The sequence below is a fragment of the Mobula hypostoma genome, chromosome 5 (assembly GCF_963921235.1).
Source record: "Mobula hypostoma chromosome 5, sMobHyp1.1, whole genome shotgun sequence".
NCBI lineage: Eukaryota > Metazoa > Chordata > Chondrichthyes > Myliobatiformes > Myliobatidae > Mobula > Mobula hypostoma.
The window spans coordinates 18,441,700-18,458,003 of NC_086101.1; the positions used below are offsets into that span (position 1 = coordinate 18,441,700).

Below are 16,304 nucleotides of genomic sequence, written 5' to 3' on the forward strand. Positions count from 1 at the left end.
GAAAAGGAAAGAGAGTGAGCTATGAGAGTGAAAGGGAAAGAGAACGAGATATAGAGAAATAGAGAGAAAGGAAGAGAGAGAGATAGAGGAATGGAAAGAGAGAAAGAGATAAAGGCAGAAAGCGAGAAGGAGGGAAAAAGCAATATAGAGACAGAAAGGGATAAGAGATGACAAGAATTGAGAGAGGAAGTAAAGGCAAATGGTAAATGTGGGCTCACTCTTAAGCTTTAAGAATAAATTGGATAGGTACACAGATGGGAGAGGTCTGGAGGGTTATGGACTGGATGCAGGTCAATGGGACTAGCGGAATAATGTTTCAGCACAGACTAGAAGGGCTGAGTGGCCTGTTTTCTGTGCTGTAGTGTTCTATGGTTCTATGGCATCATTGATCCAACTGCAAAATATGTATTGACCTGAATTTGTATTTTCTATACAGATTTTTTTATGAATCAAGTATATCCATGAAATAAAATTACTAGGGAAAGGTAAGAAATAAAAGGGGAAGGAAGAAACAAGTATTTTAACAGCTTTTCGCACTATGTCACAGCATTATAGACTTTAGAGAACAGGGTATGAAGGTGTAATTAGTGGAACCATCACTCTCAGCTCAACCAGACTCCAGCCTGTGACACCTCATGTATTCATTAATCTATATATAAATCCCCAGAACCCCGTAATTACATTCCAGCCGCAATACACTCTCTCATACCCATTGTTCTACATGTATATTACATATCCAATTTCCTTGATCAGATTCAATTTATAATCTCTGGATTTTTATTAACTTCCTCGTTGATATTTGATTCATGTTTAATTCATCGGGTCGATGACTATGTGTTGAACAGGGTGATCCATGCTACACAGAGTGGGGAGAGGAGTACATTACTTTGCGAGGAACAGGCAGCCCGGTGTTTGACTGTGAGTAGCGAGCAATGGGTGAAAGGGTTATTCACCAACCCTGGACAGCACAGTGGTGAACATGATGCTACTATAGTGCTGGCAACACCCGTTAGGTGTTGCAGCTGCAGCTGCCTGTTAGTTTGTACGTTCTCCCCATGACTGTGGGTTTCCTCTGGGGACTCCGTTTCCTCCCATATCCCACAGACGTACAGGTTAGGGTTAGTAAGTTGTGGGCATGCTATGCACTGGAAACGTGTCATCACTTGCGGGCTGACACAGCACAATCTCGCCGATTTGATTTGACGCAAGCAACGCACTTCACTGTATGTTCGGATATTGCTATGCACATATAACAAATAAAGGGAAACTTTAAACCTGCGATCTGTGTCTGACTCTCAGTGGAGAGTGGTGGTGAGGGAGAGGGTTAATCCTCCCTGAGTTCAAGATGTGTCTAACTGTCAGTGGGGAGGATTAATTTCTTCCTGAGTACGTCTGACTCTGAATGGAGAGCGATGGTGGGGGAGAGGTTTAATTGCTCCCCTGCGTACAGGCTGTCTCCAACTGTGATTGGAGACTGGGGGCAGGAAGGGGTTTAATCCTTGGCCTGCATACAGGCTGGGTCTGACTGTGATTGGAGACTGGGGTCAGGGAGACAATTAATCCCTCCCTGAGTACAATCTGTCTCTGACTGTGAGTGGAGAGTGACGGTAGAGAAGAGGATTGATCCCTGTCCTGAGTACAGGCCAGTGTTTGACTGTGATTGAAGAGTTAGGGTGAGGGGAGAGGGTCAGTCCCTTCCCTGAGTACAGGCTGGTTCTGACTTTGAATGGGGGAGCAGTAGTGGGAGAAAGGGTTAATCCCCTCCTCTGGGTACAGACCAGAGTCCCGCTCTGGAAAGTAGTGTGTGAGAGGGTTAAATCCTCTCTAGTTATGGGCTGGGTCCTGCTGTGAGTGGATAGTGGTGGGTTACAGGGTAGAAGTAGAAATAAAAAGAAGAATTGCCATTGCCAAAACCAACTTCCAAAAACTGAAACCCATTTTTACCAATAGACACATTTCTATGACAACAAGGCTTAGGCTACTAAAACGTAACATCTGGCCAATCTTGCTGTTTGCTTCCGAAACATGGACTATAACACCAGAACTCCAAAGAAACTTAGAAGCAACAGAAACGTGTTTTCTTAGAAGAATGCTGAAAATATCATATAGAGATAGGGTAACTAATGAGACAGTACTCCAATGTGCCCATACAAAAAGATCTCTAATGAGAACATTAAATGAGAAGAAACTTAAATTCCTGGGCCATGTCATCAGAAAGGGAGAAATAGAATGCCTTACATTACAAGGCCGCATGCCCGGGAAACACGGAAGAGGAAGGCAAAGAAGAAAATATATGGACACTGTGAAAGAACTAACAGATCTGAGTGTATGAGATATTGACGCTGCGAGGGATCGTTCGATGTGGAAAACCATGATCACCCAAGCGTGTAGCACGCAGGCACATGAAGAAGAACAGGGTTAATCCCTTCCCTGCATATAAACTTGATCCAACTGTGAGTAGGCAGTGGTTGGGGGGGGGGCCGGGGTAGGTAGAGTTAATCGCTGCCATAGGTATAGGTTGGGTTCAACTGTGATTGGAAAGTGATGGGGAAGGGGTTAATCCTCTGCCCTGGGTACAAGCCAGGTTCAAGTGTGAGTAGAGGGTGGTGGGGGGGGGGAAGAGTTAGAGTTAATCCCTGCCTTGGGTTTAGGTTGGGTCTGTCTGTGATTGGAAAGTGGTAGGGAGGGGGTTAATCTTTGCCCTGGGTACAGGTTGGGTCTGACTGTGATTGGAGAATGGTGGGGAGAGGGTCAATTCCTGCCCTGGGTACAAGCTGGAGCTGACTGTGACTGGAGAGTGGTGGGGAGAGAGCTATTTTTTGCCCTGGGTACAGCCTGGGTCCAATTGTGATTGAAGAGTGGTGGGGAGGGGGTCAATTCCTGCCCCGGGTCCAGGCGGGGTCTGACTGTGATGGGAGACTGGTGGGAGAGGGTTAATCCTTGCCCTGGGTCCAGGCGGGGTCTGACTGTGATTGGAGACTGGTGGGAGAGGGTTAATCCTTGCCCTGGGTCCAGGCAGGGTCTGACTGTGATTGGAGAGTGGTGGGGAAATGAATTAATCCTTGCCCTGGGTCCAGGCGGGGTCTGACTGTGATTGGAAACTGGTGGGAGAGGGTTAATCCTTGCCCTGGGTCCAGGCGGGGTCTGACTGTGATTGGAGACTGGTGGGAGAGGGTTAATCCTTGCCCTGGGTCCAGGCGGGGTCTGACTGTGATTGGAGAGTGGTGGGGAAATGAATTAATCCTTGCCCTGGGTCCAGGCGGGGTCTGACTGTGATTGGAGACTGGTGGGTGAGGGTTAATCCTTGCCCTGGCTACAGGCCAGTGTCCGACTGTGAGTAGGGAGCAGTAAGGGGGAAGAGTTAATATCCCACCCCGGGAACACATGGGCTGGAGCGGAGGCTGCAGGAACCCTGAGGATGATGCCCTTTATCCCGTGGCGTTGAAGGGAGCCCATTGTGGAGCTCGGCTCTGAACTGCTCTCCGGCATTGAATTCACCATGGCAACGGCCCACAGAGTCTCTGCGGCAATCCACCAGGTTGCCATGGCGACCCAAATGAGCGGGCTGGGCGCCAGTGCGACTGCGAGTGGTTTCCATGGGAACAGAAGGACAGAGCTCTGACACACGGGCCCCTTCCTCCCACGCTCCCAGTGATGGCTCGGTACAGACAGGGTCCCTCGTCCAGACCGGCTGGCAGCACTGGGGTCTCCACTAGCCTCAGCCACCCAACCACCTTCCCAGGAACAAAGCTGCCCCATCTCTACCATGCAAACCAAACAACTCCCCATCCTCAGAGTGACATCAACGGGGAGGGGGATCCAACATGGGGTTCAGAGCCATAGGCTAATAAATCCATAGGAATGTGTTCTGGGCTGAAATCCAACCCAGGGGTTCCGGAGGTCAAAATATAGAGTAACAGATCGCTGAGTTACAGTCTGAGGTCTAATACAAAAAAATCGATACTCAAGAGTGAGATATAGACTGGAAGCTAATCCAGGGGATCAGGGTGGTTTACACATGGAGTACTCGAGCCCTGGGAGTGAATTACAGGCTAGGATCCAATCCACGGTTTCACCAGGTTGATATATATAGAATAATCGATTCCTGGGAGTTAGTTACAGGCTGGGATCTAATTCAGGGGTCAAAGGGGCTTATATATGGTATAACAGGTCTCCAGTAGTGAGTTAAAGGCTGAGATCTGAGTAAGGGATTTGGGGCTTTATACACAGAGTAGTGGACATGGGAGGGTGTTACAGGCTGGGATTTAATCCAGGAGTTCAGGATCTGAACTCTGTGTAGAATAGCAGTTACGGAGACTGGTTTACAAGCTGGGGTCTGATTTACAATGCGGATGGACGCAGTTCCTGAAGCGGGGGTCGTACGGAGCTGGGATGCTCTGATGGCTGCCATACTGATGAGTAGCAGAATCTCCGGCTAATTACTGGAGCTCCAGCCTGCTGTAGTGAGCTCCATGATGCTTCGATCTGTGCACAGCACCGCAGGCAGCTGCCTGATCTGTAATCACCTTCGTGGTGCTGAAGACTCACACAGAGGTACCAACCTGCTCTCCTGGTTCCAGCCACAGTGGGATCTCCCCAGGCCTAGATTCTGTGGGAGTAGAGCACGAGGGGCTACACAGTGTGTCCTCCCTCCCTTTGCCTATCCAGGAGTTAACCCTAGATCTCAGCTACAGTTTACTGGCATAATACTATTGAATGGACCTCTTGTTAGATAAGATGACCTCACAATCTGTCTCATTATGATCTTACACCTTATTGTCTGCCTGCACTGCACTTCCTCTGCAGCTGTTACACTTCATTCCGCTTACAGTTATTGTTTTACCTTGTTCTACCTCAGTGCACTGTGATAGCTATGAACAGTATACAAGACAAGCTTTTCACTGGATTTTGCTACGTGACAATGATAAACCAATATCAATTCCAATTATGTGAGGGCTAAACTTCTCTTGCTGTTCCTTGTGGTGCACCGGGCGGCATTTTTTTTGCCATTTCCTTAGCGTTTTGTTTGCTTTTACGAGGCCGAGTTGCCAGCTCGACGCTCAACCCGGCGCGGATGGAAAGGGTGCAAGGAGCTGGCTGGGTTCGAACCTGGGACCACCCGCCTCGAAGTCCAGTGCTGATGCCACTACACCACCGGTTGGCAGCCTCAGTAAAACAGCATGATCGGAGACCCCACCCACCCCAACATTCTCTCTCCTCCCCCTCTCCCATGGGGCGGAGGATACAAAAGCCTGACGCATGAACCAACGATGGCTAACAAACTCCTGGATGATAAGATGGACCCTGACCTCATAATCTAATTCGTCAAGATCATGCACCTTACTTTCTCTATAGCTCCAACACTAAAGTCTGCATTCTGTTATTGTTTTCCTCATTCTACCTCAATGCACTGTGTAATGATCTGATCTGTATGAACAGTATGCAAGACAAGCTTTTCACTGTCTCCCTGTACACGTGACAATAGCAAACCATGTCCAATTCGCTATAGCCAGGAGGACCAACTCTCTGCAGTCTCTGACATTAGCCGATATTCCCAGTGGGAACCGTTGTGTGGCTGGAGGTGCTATCTTTTGGATCAGGATTGGATAAAGAATGAGTGCAGAAGAGATCTTCAAGAATGTTGCCGGGACTCGAGGAACTGAGTTATGGAGAGAGGTTGGGCAGATTGGGATATTTTTCATTAGAGCATAGGAGACTGAGGGGTAATCTTGTAGGGGGGAGGTGTACAAAGTCGCAAGGGGCATACTGTAGATAGGGTGTAGGAGCACAGGCTTTTCCCCAGAGTGAGAGGGCACGGGTATAAGGTGAGAGGGGAGAGGAGAGAGATTTGAGTGGAACCTGAGGGGCAGCTTTAACACCCAGAGAGAAGTCAGTACATGGAACAAGCTGCCAGGGGAAGAGGTTGAGGTAGGTACATTAATAACATTTAAAAGGACCTTGGACACGTACATGGAGCGGAAAGGTTTAGAGGGATATGGACCAAATGGGATTAGCTTAGATGGGAATTTTATTCAGCATGAAGTTGGGCTGACACTGTGACCCCAAGAAACTGATTAAGTGCAGGTCATTTGGGCCCATTGACCTTCACCAAGGTTAGGGTCAATGTCCTGGCTCAAGAACCTGTCCTCCCCACGTGACCCTAGTCCCTCTCTGATTTGAGTGAACTCAGTGACCGAGTCTCCACGGGCCTCGTGCAGGGGGGGAGGAATGAATTCCACTGATGGGCCAACACAGAAACTGTGATGAGGGTCTGTCTCTGTGCTGTGTAGCTCTGTGACACGATGATTCATCATCTGCAGAATGAAGAAGTTTCTACTCCAGATAACAGACACCCGTGACCTCTGGTTCCAGGGCCCCTAACCAGCAGCATCACCCTCCCCGTAAAAGGGGGAGAAAATCAAGGCTCTCTTCTACCCCCCCTCACTGCCAGCGACCTTACGTGATCCTGCAGGATGAGGCTTCATGGGTGAGGTCAGGATCAGGGTGTGTACCCGAAGGGACTGGTCTGGTCCCACATTTTGTCCGCTTCAGTGTTACAGTAGGTGAGCAGCACGTGTGAAATGGTAGTGGGCCATGTGGGTTCAGGCACTGGCTCAGGATTGGAGCAACATGCTTGGCCTGGACTGGTGTGGGATGGTTGGATTGGTAAGGCTCTCCCGGTTGAGAGGAGGTCACTGGTTCAAAGTTTAAAGTTCAATGTAAATTTATTATCAAAGTGCATATATGTCACCAGGGACTACCCTGAGATTCACTGTTTTGCAGGAGTTCACAGTAGAATCAATGAAAAATTACACACAAAGACTAACAACCACTGTGCAAAGAAGACGAACGGTGCAAATAAAAGAAACAAAGTACATATGTGTCACCATTTGCAACTCCGAGATTCATTTTCTTGCAGGCATACTCAGTAAATCCAAGAAACACAGTAGAATCAATGAAAACCCACACCCAAACGGATGGACAGACAACCAATGTGCAAAAGACAACACACTGTGCAAATACAAAAGACGAATAAATAAATAAGCAATAATTATCGAGAACATGAGATGAAGACTCCTTGAAAGTGGCTCTATAGGTTGTGGGAACAGTCCAATGATGGAGTGAGTGGAGTTATTCCCTCTGGTTCAAGAGGTTGATGGTTGAGAGGTAACAACTGTTCCTGAACCTGGAGGTATGAGTCATGAGATTCCTGTACCTTCTTCATGATGACAGCAGCAAGAAGAGAGCATGACCTGGGTGGTGGGGAGTCCCTGAAGATGGGTGCTGCTTTCTTGCAACAGCGCTCCTTGTAGATGTGCTCAATGGTGGGGAGGGCTTTACCTGTGATTTTCCGTTCAAGGGCATTGGTGTTTCCATACCAGTCATTATACTCTCCACCACACATCTATAGAGGTTTGTCAAAGATCCAGATGTCATGCCAAATCGTTGCAAACTTCTAAGGAAATAGAGCCCCTGGCATGCTCTCATCGTAATGACACTTACATGCTGAACCCAGGACAAGTCCCCTGAAATGATAACAGCAATGAATTTAAAGTTGCTGACTCTCTCGACCGCTGATCCTCCAATGAGGACAGACATGTGAAACTCCAGTTTCCTGCTCCTAAAGCCAATAATGCCATTATTGATGACGTTGAGTGAGAAGTTGTTCTTTTGGCACAACTCAGACAAATTTTCAATCCCTCTCAAACATGTTTATTTGTCACCACCTTTGATTCGGCCAAGGACAGCAGTAACATCAGCAAACTTGAGTATGGTATTGGAGCTGTGCTTAGCATCACGGTCATAACTGTAAGCAACACACACAAAATACTGGAGGAACTCAGCAGGCCAGGTACTGTCTATGGGAAAAAGCACGGTCGACGTTTCGGGCAGCATTTTGTGTGTTGCTTGGGTTTCCAGTACCTGCAGATTTTCTTGTTAGTCATAAATATAAAACGAATAGAGCAGGGGCTAAGCACACGGCTGATGGAGATTGTGGAGGAGATCCAATTGCACACGAGGTGTTGAGGCCAAGGTCTTGAAGCTTATTGATTAGTTCAACAGTTCACTGTTGTGGTGAGTGAAATTATCCACACTGGTCCATGAGCCTGACGGTTGAAGGGTAATAACTGTTCCTGAACCTGGTGGTGTGGGACCTCATGCTCCTGTACCTTCTTCCTGATGGAAAGTGTGCAAAGAGAGCTTGGCCAGGATGATGAAGGTCCTTTTTGACGGATACTGATTTCTTGTGGCTACACTCCTTGTAGACGTGCTCAATGGTGGGGAAAGTTTTTCCTGCGATGAACTGTGCTGTATCCACCATTTTCCTGGTCTCCTGGCAGAGGAGAGGGCTTTGGTCTCCTGGTAGAGGAAAGGGCTCTGGTCCCCGATGGATGAAAGGGAACTAGACCCTGATGAAGGGGAGGGAATTAGACCCTGATGGAGGGGAGGTAACTGGTCCCCGATGGAGGGGAGGGAATTAGACCCTGATGGAGGGAGGGAACTGGTCTCTGATGGAGAAGAGGGAACTGGTCCCCTGATAGAGGGGAGGGGAATGGTCCTCAGATGGAGGGAGGGAACTGGTGTCCTGGAATAGAGAGCTCCTGTCCACCTGGCAGAGGGGTCTCTGGTGCCCTGGCAGAGATGGGCTCTAGTACCCTGGCAACAGAGGGCCTGCTACCTGGCAGAGCCGGGCTCTGGAGTGTATCCGGTCTCGCGGTCAGGAGTCCCTGCAGTAAGCGCTTGCTGACGTCTCCCTGCACCAAACAGGCTGTCATACATCCGATCCAGGCTGTGCCTTTTCCAGTTCACACAGTGCACTTGCTCCAATTCCCTCCGTCTTTTTTTTCCGCTTTCAACGCTGCATGACTAATGTGATTAATTTCCACACAGACAGACAGAGCTGTTAGCGCAAACTGCTGAGATTCACCCGAGTCCTGTGACGTGTTAACTCCTTACTGATCTGCAGCAGTAACCCTTTCACTGCAAAGCTCTGATTCAGTCCCAATGTAAACCCCACCGACCGACCAAACAGGAACTCACATTCTATCCCATCCCTTTACCATGGTCTTGGGACACAAGGCTATTGATGAAAGCGTTTTGAAAATATTTAACCTTGTGTCTCACAGGGATCAGCCTGTTTCAGACACCCACCTCTCACTGTGTGAAAGGAAACCTGCCTCATAATCCTCCTTAAGCTTTCCCCCCTCTCACGTTAAATGCACAACCTCTGGTATTTGAGTAACACACACAAAATGCTGGAGAAACTCAGCAGGTCAGGCAGCACCTATGGAGAGGAATAAACAGTCAACTTTTTGGACCAAGACCTTTCATCAAGATCAGGACAGGGTCTTAGCTCAAAACACCAACTGTTTATTCCTCTCCATAGATGCTGCCTGACTTGCAGAGTTCTTCCAGCATTTTGTGTGTTACTCTAGATTTCCGGCATCTGCAGAATCTCTTGTGTCTCTAGTATTTTACATTTCCATCCTGGCAAGGAAGGTTCTGATCTTCTATCTCACCCATGCCTCTCATAATAATATAAACTTCCATCAGGTCTCCCTTTAGCCTCTGACACTTCAGAGGAAATGACATGATCAGGGCCAAATTTTAATGTAAGTCTTCCAGGAACGGGGGAGGGGGGGAGTGGTTTGGATGCAAAATTTTAGGGCTTTGATGGAATGGTCAGCAAGGATAGAGTGATGGAAATTTGGATTGGTCAAAAAGCCAGAATGGAGATCGCAGGTGACTACAATGACAGAAACATGTGTTCCTATGCTGACCATTACATACCCACTTAGACTAATGTCAGTATCATCACTTGATCCGTATGCTTTAGTGATTCAAGTGCTTGTTCAGACCTCTTAAATGTCCATCACGCAAACCAGCGTCAGTTTCCTCCATTAACACTGCATAAACTACCTGCTGTCTCGGGGGAGTAGGCAACATATCCAGGATGGCTCCCTTCCTGGCCATTCTCTCTCCTTCCCCCTTCCAAGTGGCAGAAGATAAAAAAGCCCAAGAACACATAACACCAGGCTGAAGGATAGTTTCTATCCTGCTGTTTTCAGACCATTGAATGGAATTCTCATACTCTAAAGATGAATAATTGATCCACCCCAAGCTAACTCGATGTGGCCCTAGCACTTTATTTGTCTACCGGCATTTCACTTTCTCTGTAACTGTAACACCATATTCTATTTTCTTTTCACTACCTCAATGTACGGCATGATCTGCGTAGATGGCACAAAACCAGAGCTTTTTACTGTATATTGGTTCATGTGACAATACATCACTGTCAAAGGCAGAATCTCAGATGGTGACAAGGAAGCTTACAGAAATGAGATAGATTGAACGGTGTCGCATGTGCCCCCCTTGCACTCAATGTCAGCAAGACCATGGAATTGACTGTGGATTTCAGGAAGGGGAAGTCAGGAGAGCACACACCAGACCTCATCGAGGACTCAGCAATGGAAAGGGTGAGCAGCTTCCTGTTCCTGGAAGTCAACACCCCAGAGGATCTATCCTGAACTCAACACATTGATGCAATTGTGAAGAAGGCACGCCAGCCAGCTTATTTCATTAGGAGCTTGAGAAGATTTGATACGTCACTGAAGATTCTAGCATGTGTTTCCAAATGCACCGTGGAGAATATTTTGACTGGTTGTGTCACCACCTGGTATGGAGGCTCCAGTGCACAGGATGAAAAGATTCTTCAAAGGGTTACAGTTCATCGCAGGCACAACCCTCCCCACCATTGAGGACATCTTCAAGTGCCGGTGCCTCAAGGAGGGCGTCATCCATCATTGAAGACCCTCACCATCTGGGACATGCTCTCTTCTCCGTACTACTATTGTGGAGGAGGTACAGGAGCCTGAAGACACACACTCAATGTTTTAGGAACAGCTTCTTCCCCTCCGCCATCAGATTTCTGAACAGACCATGAGCACTTCCTCACTACTCCTCTTTTACACTTCATTTGTTTCTGTAATTTATAGTCTATTTTATGTCTTGCACTGTACAGCTGCCATATTTCATCATATGTCAGTGATAACAAGACTGATTTTGATTTGGAATAAACTAATACCAATATTTTAAGACTTTCTGCCACCACCCCCTCAAACAGGCACAAAAGATCACCGAGAGAAAGAATTCCCCCTCAAATCCCCTCTAAATCTCTTTCCCTTTAATCTAAATCCATGCCCTCTGGTTTTAGATACCCATATCATGATAGAGCTGGAGGAGATTACGTATGTAGGGAGCAGCAAGAGCATGGATTTGAAAAGGGGAAATGAAATTTGACAATCATCTGTTCAGTATTTCACAACAGCCTTATTGACGTGAAAATATCTGGAGACACCTGTGAATCTGTTTCATGACTGCTGAAAGTGAAGGATAAGCATTCAGGATGGTATTGAGTACCTCAGGGCCATGCACAGGGGGTCCTGAGTGCAACTTCTTACCTTCTGCCCACCCGTCCTTCACATCAAACACCCTTCCATCCAGCTCCTATCTGTGGCCCCCACACCATCACCACATCAGGCCCCACTATAAAAACGGGCCTGTTGGCCCGTCTAGTCCATGCCAGACTGTTTCTCTGCCTAGTCCCATTCGCCCACACCTGGGCCACAGTCCTCCACACCTCTGCCCTCCATGTACAAATCCAAAATTCTCTTAAGTGTGACAATCAAACCCACATTCGCCACTTCTGCTGGCAGCTCATTCCACACTCACACCATCCTCTGAGTGAAGAAGTTTTCCCTCAGGTTCTCTTTAAATGTTTCACCTTTCACCCTTAGCCCATGACCTCCAGTTCTTGTCTCACCCATCATGAGGGGATAAAGCTGCATGCATTCACCCTACTCTTACCCCTCATAATTTGGTTTAACTTTTGCTCAGTTGTTGCTGCTACTTGAGCTGTTCTGAAAATTGTGGGCATCTACTGGAATGTGAGTTGAGACTCGCGGGCTGCCCCTAGCACATCTTTTGATGTGCATAAACGTAAACGGTGCATTTCACTATGTTTTGAATTACATGCAATAAATAAATAAATCTGAATCTCCCTTCGTTCTGGGGAATAAAATGCTGACCTATTCCACCTTTTCCTATAAACCAGATCTGAGTGGACTTCGATCACAAGGGACGGACGGCGTGAGAGGACGTGGGTCGTGGTGATGGGTGAACAGAGCAGTGCAGGATAGGAGACCAGCAGCCGGCAAAAAGCAAAGAAAGTGCATTCAGATTCCACTGATTCTGGAAATCTTGAGAAACACACATAAACGGCTGGAGGAACTCAGCAGGGCAGGCAGCATCTATGGAGGGGAATGAACAGTTGATGTTTCGGGCCGAGACCTTTCATCAGGACTGGAAATGGGACAGAAGCCAGAATAGAAAAGTGAGGGTGGGCAGGAGTACAAACTGGCAGATGATAGGTGGACACATGGTTGAAGAGCCGAAGACTGACATGCTGAGTTGCTGAGCTCCTCCAGCATTTTGTGTTTATTGTTTTCCTGCACTCTGCTTTATCTGTAACTAACACCATATTCTGCATTCTGTTTGTGCTTTTCCATCATTACTACCTTCGCTGCGTCTTGAAGTGATCTGTCCAGATAGCGTGCAAAGCAAAGCTTCTCACTGTATCTGAGTACATGCAACAAAACACACTGGGTGTATTTAAAGCAGAGGTTGATGGGTTCTTCATTCGTAAGGGGGTGTCAAAGGTAACAGGGAGAGGGAAAATAAATCAGCCATGATCTAATGGCAGATCAGCTTCGATGGGATGAATGGCCTATTTTTTGCTCCTGTGTGTTATGGTCTAATGATGAACCAGTTACTGGTACTCAGCGGGTTGGACAGCATCTGTGAAGAGAGAACTGCAGTTCACGTTTCAGGTCAATGGTGCCTCATCGGAACTGAGGAAGTTTCCAGTGGAGGGCCATAGACCAGAGCATCAGATGTGTGTGTGTGTGTGTGTGTGTGTGTCTCTCTCTCTCTCTCACCACAGCTGTTATTCCCAGGCTGGGGATTAACCCCTGAAACACCACTCCCCACTCACAGTCAGACAGATGCAGCCTCTTCCAGATGGGATTAACCCCTTAAACATCACTCCCCACTCACAGTTAGACAGGTGCAGCCTGTTCCAGATGGGATTAACCCCATAAACACCACTCCCCACTCAGAGTCAGACATGGCGCAGCCTCTTCCAGATGGGATTAACCCCTGAAACACCACTCCCCACTCACAGTCAGACAGAGGCAGCCTCTTCCAGATGGGATTAACCCCTTAAACACCATTCCCTACTCACAGTCAGACAGGTGCAGCCTTGTCCAGATGGGATTAACCCCTTAAACACCATTCCCTACTCACAGTTAGACAGGTGCAGCCTATTCCAGATGGGATTAACCCCTTAAACACCATTCCCCACTCACAGTCAGACAGGTGCAGCCTCTTCCAGGTGGGATTAACCCCATAAACACCACTCCCCACTCACAGTCAGCCAGGTGCAGCCTCTTCCAGGTGGGATTAACCCCTTAACACCACTCCCCACTCACAGTCAGGCAGGAGCAGCCTCGTCCAGATGGGATTAACCCCTTAAACACCACTCCCCACTCACAGTCAGACCTGGAGCAGCCTGTTCCAGGTGGGATTAACCCCTTAAACACCACTCCCTACTCACAGTCAGACAGGAGCAGCCTCGTCCAAATGGGATTAACCCCTTAAACACCACTCCCCACTCACAGTCAGACCTGGAGCAGCCTGTTCCAGGTGGGATTAACCCCTTAAACACCACTCCCTACTCACAGTCAGACAGGAGCAGCCTCGTCCAGATGGGATTAACCCCTTAAACACCACTCCCCACTCAGAGTCAGATATAGAGCAGCATGTTCCAGAAGGGATCAACGCTTTCAACTAAGTACCACTCCCCACTCAGTCATACATAGGGCAGCCTGTTCTCCGAGAAGTGGAATAATCCTCACACAAAGAGTCAGACACCAGGCTGTCTGGGATCTGAATGCCCGTTGAGCAGAACAGCAGAATAGGATGCAGTAGATAGTAAGGATAGCTGAGCCGCAGAAACCGGTCGATTACAACCCACTGAGGGGCGAGCCACTCACCAAACCAGCGATCAGTGCCGAAGTAGGACATGTTGTCATTGGTGCTGTCGTAGTAACCGATCTTCACATACTTCCCATCTGTGGGGAGAAGGGAAGTCACCTCGTCAGGAAACAGGGTGTAGGCAGCCCTCCTCACCTCCACACCCACAGCTGAGCAGCAGCCATTCACCCACTGCCCTCCCACTCACCAGACAGACTGTACCTTGGGCAGGGACTCAACCGCTTTCATATACTGTTCCCCACTCACAGTTGGACATCAGGGTGTCTGTACGCAGGGGAGGGGACTAACCCTTTCACCCACAATTTTCCACTCTGTCAGACTGGATAGACTGTAAGCAGTAGAAAGGATTAACACTTTCACCCAGTGCTTCCCATCCAAAGTCAGACACCATCCGGTACTCAGGGGAGTGATTAACTCATTCCCATACTGCTGTCCATTCATAGTCAAACAGCAGTCTGCACCAGAGGAGGGATTTAACCCTTTCACACACCGCTACCCACTCACAGTCAGTCACCAGCGGCTACCTGTTGCTGAGGAAAGGGATTAACATTTTGATTGCTCTCTCCCTGAGGAGATGATGGAAAATACTGAGAACCATCTCGAGATATCCAAGACAAACTGAAGAGTGGAATCATCATTCCCTGAAAATAAAGATTCAATTACTCTTTCACAAATTAGGGAAATCAGGCACAGTGGGAGTAAAGTGCTGAGAAAATGGCAGCGTGTGACCACCAGCGAGTTTTAATGAGGCTGCTGGGCCCCTGCAGGGGCGGGAAGTTTCTCAATGATCACTCCTGTGTGGGTAGCTGCCTGGCATCGTTCAGCAGGGCACTTGGAATTAAACATCAGTCGCACGCGCCTCCTTTTGCAGTGGCAGCCTGTAGTTAACGGGAATCACTGAGACACGTACCTTGCAGTTGCTCGATCATCGTCCATGCCATTCGGGATCCGCTGGCATCGAACACCACGTGGCCCTGGGAGTCAGACTCACATCAGTTTATCGTCACACACACCAGAGAACAATAAAATTCCTTCATAGCATAAAGCTCACAGAGTAAATACTACACATGGCAACAACAATGAGTGATAACAACAGAACAGAGCAGAGACTGAGGAGCAGGGCTGTCGAACCTTTCTCAGAGCACGAGCACAAATTGGCAATAATCTTCTAACAAAATTCTCTCGCACGCCTTGGTAATTTTAAGCAGGGATTATCATTGATTAATGAATCTGTAACAACAATTATGGACTTCTTGTAAAAAAAGGCAAGATGACTCTTGTTGCTTACTTGCATGTATTCATTGTTTTAATTTTAATAAAGGTATAACAGAGACAGATTTAAATAAATGAAGCCCTTTAGATTTTCTGTTGAAATTATCAACATCAATCTCTTGAAAAGATCATTATAAAATTACTAAATAGTACTGTTTTAGTAACCATTTACTATCTAAATACTGATTTAGGTCTGCGACAATTTCAAACGCAACATCCAATGTCATATGTTCCCACAATTGTCTAGCTGGTACCAAGTCAGTGTGTGAGACGTTTCCTGTGGCAACATCTCACTGCTTTTGCGTTGTAAAAAAAAATCATTCAGTGCTTCATTTAGCAGTAAAGATAATCATTATGTATCTTTTTATGATGGGTGGGGTTTAATGAATCAAGGGCTGGCTCTGCATGCCATGTGCCAACAAAATTTTTGGGTCCGCTATCTTGGGCGCAAGTGCCATAGGTTTGTCCCCCTATGCAGCATAGTACAAGCTGAATATAGACACAAGAGATTGTGTAGATGCTGGAAATTTTAAGTAAGACACACATAAAATGCTGGAGGACTCAGCAGGTCAGGCAGCATCTACAGAGGGAAATAAACAATCAAATTTCGGGCTGAGTCCTGATGAAGGGTCCTAGCCTGAAATGTCGACTGTTATTACCCGCCATAGATGTTGCCTGACCGGCTAAGTTCCTCCAACATTTAGTATGTGTTGCACTGCAGTCTGAATTAGTGCAAAAAGAAAGGTGAAAGCGACAATAAGGCAATAACTGAGTGATAGATGATAGGAAAACAGAGGAGGGAAGGGTGGGGATAGAAACAGAGGCTGGAGGTGGTACGTGGGGGTGAGAAAAGGCTGCGGATGGTGGGGTCCAGTGGGATCTGATGGGAGACGAAGGCGGACTGAGAATGATAGGGT

At 47.6% G+C, this 16,304-nt stretch overlaps 1 protein-coding gene across 2 annotated transcripts in view; it reads right to left on the reverse strand.

The window, feature by feature from the left end:
- gabbr1b (gamma-aminobutyric acid (GABA) B receptor, 1b) overlaps positions 1-16,304 on the reverse strand; it is a 282,459-nt gene that overhangs the window by 55,879 nt on the left and 210,276 nt on the right. For both annotated transcript variants that reach the window (XM_063048134.1, XM_063048135.1), the window contains 2 exons: positions 15,026-15,089; positions 14,115-14,192 (listed from right to left, as the gene is read on the reverse strand). In XM_063048134.1, the coding sequence (XP_062904204.1) occupies positions 14,115-14,192; positions 15,026-15,089 (142 nt within the window). The remainder of the gene's footprint in view (positions 1-14,114; positions 14,193-15,025; positions 15,090-16,304) is intronic.